Source organism: Cervus elaphus, chromosome 11, assembly GCF_910594005.1.
Source record: "Cervus elaphus chromosome 11, mCerEla1.1, whole genome shotgun sequence".
Classification (NCBI taxonomy): domain Eukaryota; kingdom Metazoa; phylum Chordata; class Mammalia; order Artiodactyla; family Cervidae; genus Cervus; species Cervus elaphus.
In genome coordinates this window covers 20,610,800-20,630,867 of record NC_057825.1, presented here as the reverse complement: position 1 = coordinate 20,630,867, position 20,068 = coordinate 20,610,800, and the positions used below count along the sequence as shown (strand labels likewise).

Here is a 20,068-nt window from a genome sequence, read left to right as displayed (position 1 = left end):
TAGTGACTTTTTAAAAACCTTTTAATTTTATATTAAAGTATAGGCAATTAGGGCTTCCCTGGTGATTCAGACGGTAAGGAAGAATCCGCCTGCAATTCAGGAGACCTGGGTTTGATCCCTGGATTGGGAAGATTCCCTGGAGAAGGGAATGGCTACCCACCCCTGTATTCTTGCCTGGCGAATCCCATGGACAGAGCAGCCTGGGGGGCTACAGTCCGTGGGGTCGCAAAGAGTCGGACATGACTGAGTGACTGACACTTCCACTGTCCAAAGTCGATTAGCAGTGCTGTGATAGTTTCAAGGGACTCAGCCATACATAGTGTTTTGTGATCTAAACTACTTTCTGGCTAGGAGAGACTGGCCAGGCACTTTTTAGAGATAGCAGAGGGCCCAGCCGGAGCATGCCTAGGGAATGCAAACTAGACGATGCCGAGACCCAGAGCAGGCCTCCTCTGTCCGGCTGGCACCACAGCTACACCAGCATTGGCACTATTCCTCGGCCCGCATCGGCCCAGGGCCGGGTACCAGGCAACCGAAGGCCATGCGTATAGCTTTGAGGCCACTGAAACGAGCCATATCTGGCAGTCCTCAGCTCTCCCCCTGGCCCTGCCTTTTGGGCAGAGACCCCAATAAAGGCTGGGTCCTCGGCTCCCCCCTCACTCTTCTGCCTCCTGACCACCCTGGGGGTTTCCCATGTGGCCTCCCACTCTGAGAACCTGGGAGTGTAAAAAGCTTGGTTTTCCTGAGCTCTCCTGGGGCTGCACCTGACTGACGTCCCGTACGACAGCACAGCACACAGCCCGCCTGTGCAAGAGTCACACGCTGAACATCGATCATGCACCGGGTCCTGGGAGATACCTCACATATAGCATCTAGCACAATTCTCCCTGCTTCTAAGTCATTCCCTTCAAGGTGAGATGAGTTCCCGCCCCTGGGTGGGGAGGTGGGGAGGAGCCCAGCCGTCTCCTGTCTTCACCCTCTCTCCCTCCCAAGTGCACACGGAGGGTCGGGATTTCACCAAAGGCGTCCGAAAAGAAGGGCTTTTTTTTAATTCCAATATTGACCATTCAAAGCTTTAAGGTTTTTGCTTTTTAAGTAGAAAATAAAATAGTATGCTTGAGATCACACAACAGGAAATCAGCAACTTAGTAACTTACCAAAAACTAAAATTCACACACCTGGCTTTCAGGGAAGTCTTTCATTGGTCTCATTTATTACAATATATTCTAGCTCTGCATCCAGGACAACGCAATCAAGGATTACAGTGATTTTTTTATCATTGTACCAGCATATACAAATACAGATCAAGTGTTGTAAATAAAATATATTTAAAATGGCGATCCCAAACCTAAAATGGAAAAGGGAATTCTCTTTGAAGTTGTCATCATTTTCCCCAGTGTATCCGGGATGTACCTTTTTCTCCATCACGTGTGATGAACGTTTGATGACCTGTCACTATGGAGGGATTCGTTTCCATTGGGCAGCTTTGAAATGTGTGGTCCAAACACAGCATCCGAGCCCGTGGCCATGGGGTCACAGAGTTGTGGGTGTGTGAACATTGATTAAAATAGCGCAAGCATGCGTGAGTGCTTCCCAGGCACAAATCTCATTTTCCAAAGCCCACAAGGCAGGTGTGACACAAACCTGACATTGCAACTTTCTGGAAGGCGTGCTCTGTTTCAGAGGGCAGTGGTGTGGAAGCTTAGGGTACATCCAAGTTACATGCTCTCAACGGCCGGTCATCCTGATGAAGGGCACTCGCTACGAGGGACAGGTGACCCAGGGCCACGGCCAAATTCCTCCCAGGGCAAGGGAGAAACTAGGCCAACCTCTGCAGACCTGTGAATTGATACTCGGTTCAGAGCAGTTAAAATTCACCCCAAAATACCCTTGAGACAGAAAGAATGTCACTAATGAGCAAGCCCAACGTAAGGCAGGATTATTTTAAATTGTTTTTAATGCCTCCAAAAAGGGATCTGCACATGTGGGTCATGCTTCCGCGCAAATCTGCGATTAGCTACACACGGGCGTTGGTGTTTCCTGTGTGGCCGCATGGACCACTCGGGAGGGCGTCCACTGCAGCAAAGCCCACCAATTACAAGAAAGGATTTTCTTTCACAGAAAGAGTAAAATTGCCTCAGCTGTTCCACTGTTTGCCTCCTATGACTCTAAACATGCGATTTAAATAGGAGAGCATTTCAATCAATGGAGTAAAACACTCTTTAAAAAAAATAATAGCTCAAAAAGTAAAGCAAAATCTTTCACCAAGATAATTTTTTCACTTTTCAAATTATTCTCTCCAGGAGCCAATTTAATAAACAAGTAAAAGATCATCTTCTACCAGCTTAAAGAATGTCATTCAAATAACCGCTGACCCACTTGCCCTTAATCTGAGTGGGAAAAGCGAAGGGAAATAAAAAGTATTACTCATAAATTCCAAAAGAAGGTCAGCGTGGTGAGGATTACAGAATAAGGCTCTTTGGATGGTCTAACACGTATATCTTTTTAATGTATTACTGACAGTTATAATAGATTATGGCTAAAATGCTTATTAACAGTAACCCCAATCAGAATAAAGTAATAAATAACACTATCTACAAAGAATATATAATTTAACTTTTTCAAACTGCTTTTCTTAAAACCAACCAGTTTCTGTTGAAAGCTCACAAAAGAAAGCGACACCATCACTGTTTGGCATAAGCTCTGTTCAAGCCCCCATTTTCAGCAGCACCTTGCAGGCTAGGTTGCTGGCAGAGTGTCGAACTCGAATTTGAATTCGAAATACTGCCATGGTAGTTATTTCCTATAATCTGAACTTAAGGCATTGCAGTCACAGGGAGCTAGCCAAAGCACATTCCACATAAAATGTCTGCCATGGATGCGTTAAGGCATAAACATTCCAGCCTCGTGCTGCAAAAATTGGGGGAACATATGCCAGTTTATGTAAGTTAGCTTTAACTGGAGGAATGAGAGAACTTAGCCAAACATCTGACCGGTCAGCAAACACCGCAAAGGGACATACGCAAGGTCAAGGCCCAGCACAGGGAGGTCTGGAGTCCCTCCGGAGACCTCAGATTCAGCTCACAGGACCCTGCACAGCCCTCCCGCCGCACGCAGCAGCCACGGCACAAACCACCAGGTGGCAATGTGTGCCCCACTCTCCCGGAAGTCCTGCACACTTGGCGCCCCTCCCCGGATCCCGTCATCCCGAGGACCCCCGGGGTTCACAGCCCATCTTGCACACTAACCATTCCCGGCCTGGACTGGGCTGCGGGGGGCAGCAGGGCACGGCCTCCACACCAGAGGTCAGCTGATGCCCCCCGGGGACAGACACCCTTCGCGTGTCACTTAGAAATGACAACCCCAGAGGGGGGGCGGGGAGGGGAAACCCCTTCCTCGGTCCTCTCTGCTCTTCAGCAAATGACTGCACATCCCCAAACCTATCCTTTAATGGGGGCGCCCGGTCTTCACGAGATGTCAGGAGGGGGCGACCGGGAACCTTCTAGGCTGATGCAGAATGAACATCCTGGTTTTCGAAGGGTGGCGGTGGCTCTCTCCAAAAGGTGAAGTTACTGAAGGTGTCCGAGCAGGGGAAGTCAGAAGAGTGGCTCCTTTTCAGCAAAGGGAAGACGTGGTCGACCACTTCGCAAAGTCTCACGTACCTGGAAGGAGAAGGGACTGCATCACCGCCTGGACGCGTGGGACACCTGCACACAGCCCCCACTGCACCTGGGAGTCAGGGGGAATCCATGAGCCCATGGAGGGGAGCACGCGATTAACGCAAGGGAGGCTGTTCTAGAATAGTCCCTTGCTAACTTATAGGAAAATCAGAGGGTCCGCCAACCAAGGAGGAGTCGGAGGCGGCCCCATGGGCGAGGCGGGTGTGACCCGACCTGACTCGATGGACAGAGCAGAAGTGAAGACAAGAAGCTATCAGTAGGACAGACACACAGACACATCATCTGCCTGGGAGGGGGAACCACAGAAAAGAAACATCTCCTGGGCAGCAGCCCGAGGCTGCAACACCGTGCAGTGAAAGGGCGCTGGGACCCGGGGCTAAGGAGACCTTCGACCTTCAGCTCTGCCATTGAGGGCTTTCCTGGTGGCTCAGACAGTAAAGAATCTGCAGACTCGGGTTTGATCTCTGGGTCGGGAGGATCCCCTGGAGAAAGGAATGGCTACCCACTCCAGGATCCTTGCCACTGATAAGCTGGGCCGTCTCTGACAAGCAGTCTCATCTCTCTAAGCCATGATTTCCTCAACTGGAAAGGGAGCAGATGAAAACTGTGCACAGTGTACGTGCGAGGATTAAATTAAATGACATATGCACAGTAAAATAATGGGAACTGATGCTCCCTAAATGTAACAATTAATCATTAACATTGTAAAATAGTTCACCTTGGCTAATTATTAGTCTCAGGAAAAAAAAAAGCCCTAGTTGGCACAAGGGTCATGAGACCTGGAATCTACTCCTGTCTTACTGCTGTGAGACCCAGGGCAGGTGTCTTGCCCTCTCTGGGCTTCAGGTCCTTCTAGAATGTGGACATGGGCCTCATCAGTGTTTCCCAATGTTCCCTGTAATGCTCTCTCACTCTATTTTCTGTGTATTCCCAAGGAGATGTTGCATATTAGTTTCTGTGACCTAGAACTACAAAGAGAAAGCTGCATATTGAACACGCATTTTCAGACCTCTGGGCTCTGACCAGAAACTATGATGAGCCCAGGCCTCCCAGAGCCTTCCCTGACAGTCCCCGGGTCCCTCTCCAGTTCCAATTTGCTAAGAACCAGAAAGGGCTTTTGAAATCCAAACTCCAGGAATTCATATTTCTGAGGCATAAAACAACTTTTAAATAAGGGTGAGTGTGTGTATTTAACAAAGGACTTCCAGAGAAACATTGTGCTTACACAAAATGGAGAAAATCTCCCTTAATAAGCAAGAATGGTGTCTTTCCCAAGGATTGAAACAAAGTTTTAAAATACTTCCTGGCTTTGAGTTCTGTGACTCAGGGGAGGCAGGCCCTCCCTGCCAGGGGGCGGCTCACATTCATCATCAGGGTTCGGCGGCACCAGACCCAAACCCAGTCCATCCATGCCTCTCTCGGGCCAACCTTCCTCACCAGGGGCTCCTTCAGAGCAAGCAGCACTGAAGCACTGCTGGCCACAAAGGCCAGGAAAGAAAGCGCTGAAGCCCCCCACCTGGGGTGGGCTCTTGACTTCTCAGAGACAACATGCCAGCTCCCTAGGGGCAAGCACCTGCTGGGCTCTGATGCCAGGGTTCCAAGCTCAGGCACAGGGGTTCCAAGCTCAAGGCGCCAGCTTGGCACCCGAGCTCCGAGCCAGAGAAACGCGCATGCTTTCCTGGGGAAGGAGGGCTGCTCTCCCCAGGGAGCAGCTGCATCTCCTGGTCGAGGCAGCCGGTGACATGACTCTTTGCCAACATGTAAAGTCTTCTGCCATGAGGCGTGGGCACAGCATGCACGTGGGCTTCTGGGCAAACCTGTGTAGCTACGGAAGTCCCCTTCCCACGTCCTTCGTGATGAGACTTGCCCCTTGGCTGCTGCTAGCTGGGCAAAAACCTTTGCCGTTTCCGGGAACCGTTTCACTTGACTTCTTTTGACCCTAAATGGTAATCCGCTGTCTCCTTGAGACCAGGAACCGCTCTCACAGGTGAGTGGAGGGAAAAGAGGGAACTGAGACACTGTCGGGGCGGGGTGGGGGGCCCCCCCGAGAACTAGGGAGGGGGAGGAACTGCGCGGAGAGGGGGAGGAAAGAAGAGTTCCTGCTGTCGTGGGCTCACGAGGTCATGCCCAGGGCCACCTCTGGTTCCAAGGGATTGGAGGAGGGTCCTTGGCTTCCTAGCTCCACCCTCCCCTCGCCCCTCCACAGCCTAAGAACTCCTTAGGTCCGGCTTGGCTTAGGGGAGGGAGGCTTAGGGGGCAGCCCCTAGGGCACCTCTAACCTGGAACTGTCCTATTTAGGCTGGATTAGACTCCACAGGTAAAAGGACCATCTTGACAATGAACATCTGCTTGAGGAGAACCTAGATCTCTAATTTACCAAAATGCAATCCCTGGGAAGCTACTGGACCCAAACTCCCCCAGTCTTACTCCTCCACACGAGGAGGGCCCCGCAGGCCCCCTAGGGTGGCTCAGGCCAGAGGCAGCTTTCCAGATCTCCAGTGACCAGGCCAACAGGGGTACAGCCTCTGATACAGACAAAGCAGAGTGACATCTGCCCGCCCGACGTCACCCAATGACAGGTGACATTACCCAGTGGGCACAGCTGAGGACACGTGATCCACTCGAAGCAGTTAAGAACCCAAAGCAAGACACATCCAAGTCAAGAGGGGCCCCAGCCAGCCAGGCGGCCTCCCTGCAGACAGTAACCCCACTGGGCCCACCACCTCGGGGATGAAGGGCTTCAGCCAAAAACACAAGAGGAACTCTTAAGAGTCACACGGTGATGTTTCTGGCAAGAATATTATTATAGGTCAGGATGTGAAGAGCTATATACGTTCCTCATCTTTAAATACAGCTTCTCATGATATTTTAATTTGGTTACATTTCTCATTCACATTCTAGGCTTTCAAAGCATATTTGGCAAATCTCAGCCAGTAGTTTTCAAATTCATGCCATTCCACTCTGTAGCAGCACCTAAGTACTCATTTAAACATTCAGCCCAGAGGTGGCTGTCACAGCAGCAACAGTCACTGTTCAGTAGCTAAGTCCTGTCCAACTCTTTGTGACCTAATGGTCTGCAGTATGTACACCAGGCTCCTCTGTCCTCCACAATCTCCTGGAACTTCCTCAAACTCACGTCCATTGAGTCGGTGATGCTATCTAACCATCTCATCCTCTGTCGCCCTCTTCTCCTTTTGCCTTCAATCTTTCCCAGCATCACCGTCTTTTCCAACGAATCAGATCTTCACATCAGGTGGCCAAAGTATTAAAGCTTCAGCTTTAGCAACAGTACTTCCAATGAATATTCAGAGTTGATTTCCTTTAGGACTGACTAGTTTGATCTCCTTGCTGTCCAAGGGACTAGTCTTCTCCAGCGAAAATATGAAAGCATCAATTCTTTGCTGCTCAGCCTTCTTTATGGTCCAACTCTCACATCTGTACATGACTACTGGAAAAACCATAGCTTGGACTGTATGGACTTTTGTTGGCAAAGTGATGTCAATGCTTTTTAATACAGTGTCTGGTTTTGTCACAGCTTTTCTTCCAAGGAGCAAGCATCTTTTAATTTCATGGCTGCAGTCACTGTCTGCAGTGATTTTGGAACCCAAATCACTGTTTCCACATTTTCCCCTTCTATGCGCCATGAAGTGATGGATCTGATTTAATTCAGGTTGTCCAAAACTTAGGTTGTGGACAAAATTTGAGAAATTAAAACATGTTTTCTTTGTAGGGCTTAAAGGTTAAAATGCAGGCAACCAAAGGATTAGAAAGGTATACTGTTAACTGTAAGACGTCACTCCAAGGTCACTGCCAATGACAGTGATACTCACGAGGAGATGTTGGTCTTGGCATGTTCCTGCACAAGCTCTCCTTTGGGGTTCACCGTGAATATCCTGTTCAGAGACACTCCCACTTGCTTGTACGAATACACATCCTATATTTGGAGAAGGGTTAATTAATCAGAAGAAGAGAGTTCATTGTATATACAAATACATGATTTTTCAGATTTGATACAAATACAAAGGTAGAAAGGGCAGACCTTGGGGATACAGCAGATTCAGATCCAGATGCCACAACCAAGCTAGGAAAGCCAATTGCATAAATCTTTTGGTTTCGTGGTGTACATAAAAGTGATGTTTATACTATATTGTACTCTGTTAAGTGTGCAACAACTTTATGTCTCTAAAAAAAAAAGTGCATACCTTAATTAAAAAAGATTGCTGAATTGACACATAGGCACTAGCACGTATAAAACAGACAGCTAATGGGAAGCTGCTGTGTAGCACAGGGCTCAGCTTGGTGCTCTGTGATGACCTAGAGGGGTGGGAGGGAGAAGGCTCAAGTGGGACTGGACACAAGTATACTTAGAGCCGAGTCACGCTGCTGTACAGTGAAAACTAACACAACATTGTAAAGCAATTATCCTCCAACTACAAAAAATGCTATGATAAAAAAACTCAACTGTTGAAAAATGCTAACCACCATTTCTGAAAGCACCATTGAGCTTCCAGTGAATCCTAGTAGTCACATAAGAGATCACTGATCCCAGATCAGCACAACATACAAAATCATGAAAAAGCTTGAAATAGTGCAAGAATTACCAAAATGTGACACAGGGACAGAAAGTGAGCAAATGCTGTTGGGAAAATTGTACCAACAGGCCCGCTTGATGCAGGGTGTTTCAACTTTGTTTGCTGAAACACAAACTTTCAAGTTGGGGGGAAAAAAAAAAAGTGCATTACCTGCAAAGCACAACAAATCAAAGCACAATAAAACAAGCTCCGCCTGTATTACAGAACTTTCATTAAACCAGAACAATACCCCCAAGTAGAGTCCAGAAATAATATCTCTGGATGTGAAACTAGTAAGTCAGTTGTCCTCTATGGGCCTCAGCTCACTCATCTGTTGAGGAGCTGAGTTAAAAAATCAACCACCTACTACATTCCCTGCAAGTCTAACAACTTTCCTTAAGGTTCTTCACTCACCCATATTCTTGGGCAAGAGTTTCAGAAACAGGAGAATTTGATCATTAGGAAGTCCCAATTATAGTCTCTAATACGCTGAACGTTCCAGCCAATTTGGGTGGTATGCACAAAATCTCAAAGTATGACTCTTACCATAGAAAACAACAACATTCACATAAGACACTGAATTCACCTCTGTGCTCTGTGGTTTCGTGGTTCCCTTCCTGTAGAAAGGGTCTAATCCTATTTAATGTTCTTGTTTTGCTAATTTAGCACATAATCTCTGTCAAGTTTCTAGTTTCAAATTTCAAGCTGAAACCCATGAGCCCACCTTCAAAGAAAATTAGAGGCCATGAAATGAAGATGCTGTCCTTGCCTTCAGATGTGGGCAAGTGGATCTTTAGCAGCTATGTCTAAAGACCTTCCTGGGCAGCAGGAAGGTCTGGCCTCACAGTGGAGTCTAGGCCAGCCTTTCAGGTGATGGTTGTCAGCTGCTGCTGCTGCTGCTGCTAAATCGCTTCAGTCGTGTCTGACTCTGCGACCCCACAGACAGCAGCCCACCAGGCTCCGCCATCCCTGGGATTCTCCAGGCAAGAACACTGGAGTGGGTTGCCATTTCCTTCTCCAATGCATGAAAGTGAAAAGTGAAAGTGAAGTTGCTCAGTCGTGTCCGACTCTTCGCGACCCCATGGACTGCAGCCCCAGGTTCCTCTGTCCATGGGATTTTCCAGGCAAGAGTACTGGAGTGGGTTGCCATTGCCTTCTCCGATGGTTGTCAGAACAGTCAGTAAGTTCAAGAGTGCGGATATACCCAACTACTACTTACAGCTGGTCGGTTTCCAAAAGCAGCATAGAAGGGTTCTGTGTTCGGGAAAAACAGGTTTTTGATGTCTGTCAAACACTGGACTTTAAACTTCTCTGGCTTCTTTTCGATCACTTCCCTGTTAAAACAAATCGATAAAATAATGGGTCAGCGCGAGCTTATCAAGAATTCATTAGCATCCAACTGTTTTTAATTGTCAAAGATGCTGGGATACTGAGTGCATTCATATCTTTGGAAATTAAATATGTGTAAGTCAGTTAAGCCGTGGGATTACAACAGAGTCAGACAAAACTTCAGAGAAGGAAATGGTACCCCACTCCAGTATTCCTGCCTGGAGAATCCCAGGGACAGGGGAGCCTAGTGGGCTGCCGTCTCTGGGGTCGCACAGAGTCGGACACAACTGAAGCGATGTAGCAGCAGCAAGTCAGTTAAGCCATCCCAGGAAAGCACTAGACAGAATGTGAATCCATACTTTCAAGTCTGCCCACAAAGAAAATGCCCTGGAGCAGGGATTTTGCTGAAAACCTCGACCAATCATCCAAAGAACAAAGAATTCCAGGGCACAGAAGAGAGAGCCTCTTCACTCTCTTCACGAGGCCAACAGGACCTCAGAAACTAAACCTAAAGAGGTGAAGTAGGTGGAAAGGAAGGTCGGTGCAAAGGTTCTAAATAAGTGAAAAACCTCACTGCCATAGATTAGAGAAGACCTAAATAAATGAAGAAATACACCATCTAACTGAACTGGGAGATTCAATATTATAATGATATTAATCTTTATTGGTCTACAAAGTGAAAGTGAAGTTGCTCAGTTATGTCCGACTCTTTGTGACCCCATGGACTGTATAACCTACCAGGTTCCTCTGTCCTTGGGATTTTCCAGGCAAGAGTACTGGAGTGGGTTGCCATTTCCTTCTCTTCCTTACCCAGGGATTGAACCCGGGTCTCCTGCATTGCAGGCAGATGGTTTACCATCTGAGCCACCAGGGAAGTCACCTATTGGTCTATAGATTCCCTGTAATTTCAATTAAACTCACACCAGGTTGTTGTCTGTATGTTTTTACAGAGCATGACTTGAATAACACAGACGAATAAAGACCAGAAATGGAGGCTCACATTTATGGGCCCTCGATTTATGACCCTGACGACAAGTCAGAGCAGAGGAAAAGGGCAGCCTTTTTAGCAAATGGCACTGAGGCAACTGAACATCCATAGAGGAAAAAAAAATGGACACCCTACTGCACTCTATGTGCAGAACACAATTCCTGGTGAATTACAGATGTCAGTGTGAAAAACACCACCTTTAGATAAAATATGGGAGACTTTCCTTGGGCCCACAGTCAGGGAAGGCGTTTTCAATGCACAGAAAGTACAAACTACAAGAGGCAACGATCTGTCCAACTGCACTAAACCCAGATTTCTGTTCATCAGAAGCCATAAGCTGGGGCAAGATACTTGTAGTGCTTCTAATAAAGGCCACATCTATAGAATCTGTAAGAATCTGTAAGACTCTTACAAATTAGAAGGAAAACAAGGGAAAGACGTGAACAGGCATTTCACAGAAGATGACGCCCAAATGGCCCAGAAACACACGAAGCCATCTCTTTCCCACCAGACTAGCAGAAATGGAAACAGCTGACACTTGGTAGGCAAGAAAGGAACGCAGATGGGAGGAATACCCAGCACTGTTTGCTGTTGGTGCACAAATTGTTTCAACCACTCTGGACAACAATGTGCAGTGATTTAAGAAAGCCAAGCATGTGCACACTCTGTGGCCCAGGGACCTCACTCTTGAGCGTCCCTATGAGTGGATAACCGCAAGTGGCTTGAGCACCCACCAACAGTAGAATGAATAAACGGGTGGTGGTGGAGTCCAACCACGGGACCTACAGAAGCTAAGACGAGCCAGTGACGGCCACTCCCAACAATCCTGGAGACATAGTATTGAGCAATAAAAACAAGCTCCGGGAGGACACACAATTTGTTTACATCAAGTTCACAAATGTGCACAATTAAACATACTGGTTAGGATTACATGTATTTGTACTGATTACTTAGAGGAACAGGGAGGGATGAACATGAAATCCAGGGAGAATGGTTACTGTTCCTGCCCAGGGATGAGGGATGAGCGCTAACAGAACCTCTGGCTTTATCTGAGTCGGGGGTCCGCTAGTGTTCACTGTTTGATTACTGGGTGATCTCAAAGGTCCCTTTCAGCTTGCATATAGAAATACTGTATATATATGTGTGTGTGTGTGTGTGTGTGTGTGTGTATACAGTATGTGTGTGTGTGTGTGTTAGTCACTCAGTTGTGTCAGACTCTTTGTGACCCTATGGACTGTAGCCCACCAGGGTCCTCTGTCCATGGGATTCTCCAGGCAAGAATACTGGAGTGAATAGCCATCTTCTTCTCCAAGGGATCTTCCCGACCCAGGGATCGAGCCCAGGTCTCCTGCATTGCAGATTCTTTACCATCTGAGCCACAGGGGAAGCTCATATACAATATGTGTATATATACATAAACACACTGCATAGTTTTAGAACTATTCTTCTGCAGCTTAAAAAAAAATGTATTTAGATGATGATGGTGATGATGGAGATGATAGTGATAATGAATGGTGATCATGATGGTGATGATAACGGAGCCCCAAACTGAGTATCAGAAGTCCCAGGGGCTGGTCTTGGCTCTGCATGGACTTCTGTGGACTCTCGAACCCTCCTTAGCACTATAAGGGCCTCACTGTTGGCATCTCAGGACTCTGATAGAGATGTGAGTGGCTGTATGAGTCTCAAACTGTGATCCACTGCAGGACACTGCCCTGGGCCCCCAGCTCCAGGGAGGCTGCTGTTTTTCTGTACCCACCCCAGGAGGCCAGACTTAGTTTGGCTTGGCTGCCCTGAACACGGGCATGAAGGTGAAGGGAGAAGGGTCATTGGAAAATGGGCTGGTGGCGGTCTGTAAAAACAAAACGGGACTCAAGGAGTCCCAGGCCAGGTGGTGGTGGCTGCAGAGAGGCCACGTAACCCAGCCTAGGTCCCCGATCAGACAGGAAGCACATGGATTCTCAGAGTTGCTAAGACACAGGCCAGAAGTGCTAGGTTTGGGGAGAGGGCAGCTCCCCACAAAGGAGGGCAGCACGAGCCAAGGCTCCAAGCAGAGACCACCTCTCTGGACAACGGAGACTGCATCCAGGAACCAGAGAGAATGAGGTGGGAGAGGAGGACAAGGCAGGTGGCGGAGAGCCCGTGATGCCGAGCTTGTGGCCGCCATGGCTTTTCTCCCGAGGGCCATGATGAGCCAACAGAAGAAGCTGAGGGTCATGGGGCCAGACCTGCCCTTGAGGATGAAGCCTCCAGTGCCCCGCATGGAGCGGAGGTATTGGTGGGGAGGAGGAGTGAGCAGGACAGGGGTCCGGAGCCGGCCCACAGGTGGGGGCAGGCCGAGCCTCACCTGTGCAGGGCGGAGAAGAGGCTGCTCGGGCTGAGCAGCAGCGGGCCCTGGGGCAGCACCGTGCCGCGCTCGTTGACCCAGTGCAGGTAGCCCCGCGTCATGTCCGCCATGCCGATGGCCCGCGCCGAGCAGTACAGAAACTTGTACCCGTTTCTGAAAGAGAGACAAGACGTTCGCCGTGAAGGGCATCCCACACTGGAACCGTTTTGGGTGCACAAACCCTGATCCATATCTGCTCTATGAAGACGGGCTCTGTTGTAATTCCCAAGCAAGAGGCCACCTCCTCTAAAATCTCATTTTCAACTGAACCCCGTTTCCTGTCATTACTGAAGCACCTTCCTGGCCTCACTTGGTTTAATCCTCATGGACACCTCATTCCTTCCACTTTACTGTTAGGGAAACTGAGGCTGGAGGCACCAAACTGGCCAACCTACCTGCACTGGGATCATTCATACCTCTCCATCTGGCTGTTCACCTGTATCCTTTATAACCCTGATAAAATAAACAGGTGAACATGTTTCCTTGAGTCTTGTGAGCCATCGTCAGCCCTGAGGAGGGGTGTAGGACCTTCATTTTGTCCTCAAGTCAGGCAGAAGTGTGGGTAAGCTGGGGACCTACCACCCAAAACTGGTGTCTGAATTTGGCGCAGCCTTGGGGGAATAAGCCCTTAACCTGTGGGGTCTGCACCGACTAGGTAGTGACAGAATTAAATTAAATTGTCGGATACCTGCTGGGATCTGCAGAGAATTGGGTAATTGCTTGTGAAAAACAGATCACATGGGAATATTCTTCGGTTAAATACAATTTTATTTAGTAGAAATGAATTTCCCTTTTTTTGAGACTTTGAAATCCTAAGAATCCCAAAAGACGTGGTATAAATATTAAATAAATGCCAAATTCAATGCCTTACTATAAAGACAGAATGTAAGATACATCCCATTAAGAATTTCTGTATTGATGACATGTATTTTAATGTATTGGATTAAATATATTTTAAAAAATTTAAACACCATCTATGGGCTTCCCTGGTGGCCCAGTGGTAAAGAGCCTGCCTGCCAGTGCAGGAGACACAGCAGACATGGGTTTAATGCCTGGGTCAGGAAGAACCTGGATGAGGGCATGGCAACCCACCCCAGTATTCTTGCCTGGAGAATCCCATGGACAGAGGAGCTTGGTGGGCTACAGTCTATAGGGTAGCAAAGAGTTGTACACAATTGAAGTGATTTAGCACAGTACAACATAAACTACCCACTTCCCATCCCACTTACTGCTCCACTTTGACTGTTTCACACTGACCAATGGACCTGCCTCAAGATTTTCCTAGTAATATGTTCTTTAAAACCAGGAAACAGGGAAGAGCTACAATGCAGAGAATCTACAAACACCAGCTTATCTGGAGCACAGAAATGTATCTGAAAATCAAGCAACCTTTTTAGGGAAACATCTTTGTATCCGAGCTGTCTAATTAATGTATTTTTTCTTTTTAAATCACTATTTCTGTATACAGGTCTTCACAACAAAGTCCTAAAAGCTGCCGCCTGCAGGGGTCTGAAATGCTCATTTTATTCGAGCCTTGATTTGCAAATGCTCTTCACTGCTGGATCATGCCACTGGCTGTCCTCGCTGGCTGGCCTTGCCGAGCAAGTGTTTTGCGTCAAAGGCTGTTTCTAAACTTAGCTGGAAAACCAGCTCCAGGATGTCCTAACCAGAGGAACGCCTGTCAGTGGCAACAGGGATCCCCTTTCCAGAGCCTTCACCCCCAGGGGAGCCACGTGAAAGACCAGGTGTCCCCACCACTCGCTCGGTGGGCGGGCAGCACCCCGCACAGCACCCAGCACAGTCCCGGGTGCCCAGCAGGGCCTGCCATCAGCGAGATCCCCAGGGCACTCACAGAGGACTGGCTTGAACAACACACACGCTTGTGACCAATCGCACAGCGCAGCTGGCCTAGCAAAGACCTAGGGGATCGTGCAAGCCAGCTTCTCACTTTAGAGGAGGACACTACAGCTGGCTGCGGGGGACGGATCGGGGGTCTACAGGGAGCCGACGGCCCCTAGAGCCCAGGTCCACGGCTCCCTCCCACTCGCCACACGACCCCCTCCCTTCTGGGCAGACAGTGATGATGCGGTAACCTGAGGGGAAAGACAAGAACTGCTGTGGCAGGAGAAAGATTCTAATGAGTCTGCTAATGATCGCTTCCCATCCTCACCATCCTGACTTCAGAGGATGCATTCCTCAGGCCACAGATGAACTGTTTATCTATGGAAACACAGGAAGCAGTCAGTCTCACTAAGTCATGGAGGCACTGATTTGGTTACATGAATATCACAATATTTATCAAGCAACACAGGAAATTAGAACAATTATTGTCTGTTCTCTAATCCTCCTTGGCTCAATGATCTAGATATTTTAGGAGTCAGTCCTTCTTTTCTTTCTTTCCACTTATTGAACACGTATATTTGAATGAGGGAGTCTTCCAATCTCTTCCATTTGTATCTGCTAGAGTTCTTTTTAATCAATAACCAAGTCAGCTTTTTAAAATCGATAACCAAGCAAGCTTTATATCCTCTCTGTGAACAAGGTAATAATCAACCTGACAGCTCATTTCTCATGGGCTGACTTACTCAAACAAGTTATTACACCTGGCAAAAAGAAAAAATTGCCCTGATTTTCTGTTGTTTCCAGGTAAACGGTTATCTGCAACTGGTCTTTCCATTAGAAAAATACTGCAGAGTGTAAAATGTAGGAGGGACCCAAACTCAAGGAAAGCAGAAAGACAAGAGCGATCAGTCCAGAACCCTGCAAGGAAATGGCCTCTGCTCCCTGGTACCCTACATGCTGAACGTTTCTCTAAACGCGTCTGAGTAATCACAAACATGACATCAACAGAAACGACCTCCCAACCTCTGCCAGTTCTCAATCCCAGTACTTTTCCTGGTTGTGGCTGCCTAAGACCTGGAGGAGGTGGTGTGTGAGATGCTGCCTGGATGGGTATTTGCTCTAACCAGCCACAAAAGCCGATGCCACGTCCGGCCTGAGCGAGCACTCCATGATGGCACCTAGGCCACCCAGACAGGGCAAGCCCTCGGGTACCAGGGGGGCCAGAGGAGGAGGACACAGAGCTGCCCGAGTATCGATTCTGGCCTGGAGAGGCTTTGTGAGAAACCACGGGGTCTGAGCATTACAGGCGGGAAACCTGTGAGAGGCAAATGTCAGAGGTAAAGGTCCTCCAAGCAAGAGGCATCAGGTGAGGAAAAGTGGGAAGATGGGAAAACGAAGGATGAGGTGGGGAACAGTCAGACTGGGGTCGAGCAAGAAGTTACGGGGCGAAGCTGCCGAAATCAGGCACTAGCAGAAGCCTGACCCAACACTGCTGGGTTTGAGAGCCATACAGAGGGGCCTGCACTTGCTTGTGTCTGGAGCCCCTGAAGGCCATGGCCAAGCTGAGTGAGGGTCCGAACGTCGCTGGTCTAACCCTGTGGGTGCCAATGAGAACACGCATCAAACTCGATGAACAAGTTAAGTGTCAGGCTCCCTACTCTCAATCGCACCCAAAATGAAAACACCACAAGTCCTCTTAACTCTCAGATTCTCATCCACAGACTGGACTCATTCTAAACCAGTCGATCAAACAAAAGAATGATCAGGCGTTCTTTGGTAAGCAAGATAATTTTTGTAGGAAAACCTAAGAGAGACACAAATCAATACCAAAAAATTTCAAAACCGCATCAGCACCACCCCCTTTTTTTTTTTTAATATTACAGTAAGAACAGGAATAGATTTATGTTCCAAAATCCAGAATCAATCAGGCTGGGAACTACTCAATATCCTGACCCACAGGGGTTTCTTTTGACTAAAAAATAGAGGCAGTTTTCAGCGTCAGGCTAGTCAAGACAGTCATCAGTGCATTAATCTTCAAGGCAAAGTGTCAGCCATGGGGAGGCTGCGGGCGACTCCAGTCCACAGAGAGATGGAGGAAGTGGGACTAAGCACTGCTGATGTGGGGGAGGGAAACCCCAACGGCTCTGAACCCTGGAGATGAACCAGAGCAGAAGCAACGGACCGGGAGCTGGGCCGACCAGGACTCCAGGGGGCTCTGCCTGGTAGCAGCTATGGGAATATGGACCAATCGTTTTAAGTCTCTCTTAGAAATGACAATACTTGCTTCTCAGAATTACTGTAAGAATGAAGTAAAGTGACACATGTGCCCGACGCTTGAGAGCAACTCAAGATGTATGTTCCCACACTGATGTCCTGGGTACGGGCCCCTCGGCAGAGTACTCCCCGGACCAGGTGGACGAGACGGGCACTGCAGGCTGGCCCACAAAACCTGCTTGGAATCGGGACCGTTTTTAGCCTAAAATACATCCCATGGCCAACGTCGGGCTACCATGTCCTCACCTGACTGCGAACCTCGACCCGACCCTGAGGCTCACCATCTTCCCTCCCCATCAATTTTCAATATCCCAACCACTTCCTCTCTTGCCTTTCGGTACTGAATTCAAATGCGGAGCTGGCAGGCTTCCACCATGCGCTCCACCACCACCCCCGCCAACTCTCCCTGGCTGAGGGTGCGCCTGTCTAAGCCAGCCCAGCAGGAAAGGTTATTTGTGCAGACTGCCACGTGCTCCCCGGCTGTGGACTTACTGGCTGACTTTATGGTATAGCTTGGCGATGCCCTGGTGGGTCCAATCCTTCCCCAGCGTGGGCAAAATGTGCCCGAGAGTATCTGATCTGAATAAAGACAGAGAACAGAAAAATTAAATGACAAGGGAACTGCATGAATAGCAAGGTCCTACTGTCTAGCGAAGGGAACTACAGTCGATATCCTCTGACAAACCACAAAGGAAGAGAATATGAAAAATACGGACAACTTGAGTCACTTTGCCATACCGAAGAAATTAACACAAGACTGTAAATCAACTACACTTCAATAAAATCTTTTTTTAAAAAAAGAGAAAGGCGGGCAACAGTAAAGGAAAAAAAAAGTTCACTCTGATTCATTGTACCAGAGAAGACTCTGGTACAAATGCAAGTGAGATACACAACTTGCTCTCTGGGTGGAAACCCTGAGACTTAGCAACGATGTCAGGGAGCTGCTGCCCCAGAGGGAAGAGATCCCCAAGCCCCCACTGCAGCTGTTTAATTCAAGGAGCCCCAGAAACTGAACTACATGAGCCCTGAGAAGCCCCAGAAAGAGGAGCCAACGCGCCTCCAGGCCCAGGGCCCACAGCCCCAGAGCAGCAGGACTCACCTAGTGATGGTCCCATCGATGTCAGAGATGACCACCTTGTCGTCCCAGTTCCACAAGTAGATGGTGCCCTCGCAGCGGCACGTGCCCTGGTACTGCGTGGTGACACTGAACACCACGTCGTTGGGGCCGTTCTTCAACTTCAGGCTTTTCTGAAAGACAGGAGCTCTGTGTCCTCTGGAGGGCGAGGCCCAGGGAGGGGGCACGTGGTTTCTGTTCCATGAGAAACCAGATCTGGACTTTTTTTTTTTAATCACCCACCCTAAGCCACCGTACAATTCCATCCCTGTCTTGCTCTCGATGAGGATGGTTCTTTCCAGGACTGGGGCAACCTGAACCTCAGCCCCCCTCACACGCCTACATGTAGGGCAACTGGGACACGTCCCCCAGGGGCAGGCGACAGGCACTGGGGCTCACGACAGGAAATCATGACCCCAGACTGGGATGTACTTCCTTGGCCACGGCTGAGCGTAAAAGGCCATGACCAGCAAAACGAGTCTACACCAAATGCGGAAATACATTCCCCACACCAGTCATGAGTATGGGTGATGATGCACACAGACTGGAAGAAAGCAGTCTCAGTTATCAAGCACGTCTCATGTCCAGAAGCACAGAGGCCAGGTTCCAGGAAATCACTCCAGCTTCTGAAAGCAGAAGTCCCTTTTGGGGGTTCTGAATCTCTGCACCGGGGCCCTCAGGTGCCAGCCAGCTGGCGGCCAGAGTCCAGGTCGACCCCAGCACTGCTGGAGGGGGCCCCTGCCACCCAGCTGCTAGTCTAGGACCGCAGGCTGCAGGGGTCTGGCCTGTCCCTTCTCTTTTCCCATAAAACATCATCATGGCTAGACCCGGCCGCCACGAACTCTTGGGACAGATGAACGGAGATACCCGCTCACTGTCTGCTCGTGGGAAACAGGGTCCAGGCCTGACTCAACCTGGTGGGACAGATGCACAGAAGAGGACACCCTGATCAGGATGGCCCCTGCTACCGGCAGGTCTCAGAACCCATCACGAGTGCTCTAGCTTCCCCCGATTCAGGAGAGGCGCTGACCTAACAAATATCTCCAGGAAAGTGGAAACGGCCCCGTGAGGTGTGGTCTATCAGTCATTTACACCTTGAGACAAACACCCTCAGGCCACCCTCCTCCAACACTTGAGACCAGGGCGCCTCCAGGGCAGACACAGGGGAGCGTGGCTGGACAGGAGCCAGCCTGAACAGGAGGCACCGAAATGTGCAGGGGATGTGAGCCCAAGGAGGAGGGCAGCGGGTACTGGGACGGAGAAGGTGCTTGAGACTGACTCAGGGCGGGGAGGTGGGGGGAACCCAGTCCATGGAACCCGCCGAGCACAGGCGGCCGGAGCCAGGCCGGAACCCACGTCGCGGCGGCGGGGGGAAAGGGCCCTCACCAGCTGCTCTGATGTGAGGCGCAGGGTCTTCTTGTAGCTGACGCTGGACAACAGGGGGAGGTGGCTTGTGCTGGACGGCTTGGCGGCCGCGTGCTCCTCGTCACTAGAGGATGACTCATGCTTTATTCTGGAACACACAGTGATGTAACCGCCAATTAGGAAGTCCATCTGGGCAGCCATTAAACATGCATTAGGCCAGAATCGATGACGGAGTGCTGTCCCTGGGGCGGTCACTTAGCAGACACCGTCACTAATCCCATTCATGAGGCTCCTGCATTATTCACCCAGGGCCGCCATTCCTCATTCAGGTGCCTGCTCGCTGGCATCAACGCTCTATTTTAAACTGAGAGGCTCCCCTCGTCCTCCCTGCAACCTTGGAGGGCACCCGCATTCTCTCTTCTCTCATCCCAGGCTGCCGGCCAGGCCAATCACAAGGAGCCCAAATATTTCCTACACATCCAAGCCCATCCGTTCCCTCCAAATACACAATTCCAAATA

The 20,068-nt window shown here is 49.2% G+C and overlaps 1 protein-coding gene across 2 annotated transcripts in view; it reads right to left on the bottom strand.

The window, feature by feature from the left end:
• Positions 1-1,183: 1,183 nt before the first annotated feature.
• Positions 1,184-20,068, bottom strand: part of LPIN1 (lipin 1) — a 125,626-nt gene continuing 106,741 nt past the window's right edge. For both annotated transcript variants that reach the window (XM_043917095.1, XM_043917096.1), the window contains 7 exons: positions 19,571-19,697; positions 18,170-18,318; positions 17,563-17,649; positions 12,916-13,068; positions 9,471-9,585; positions 7,511-7,614; positions 1,184-3,662 (listed from right to left, as the gene is read on the bottom strand). In XM_043917095.1, the coding sequence (XP_043773030.1) occupies positions 3,503-3,662; positions 7,511-7,614; positions 9,471-9,585; positions 12,916-13,068; positions 17,563-17,649; positions 18,170-18,318; positions 19,571-19,697 (895 nt within the window). In that variant the 3' untranslated portion in view covers positions 1,184-3,502. The remainder of the gene's footprint in view (positions 3,663-7,510; positions 7,615-9,470; positions 9,586-12,915; positions 13,069-17,562; positions 17,650-18,169; positions 18,319-19,570; positions 19,698-20,068) is intronic.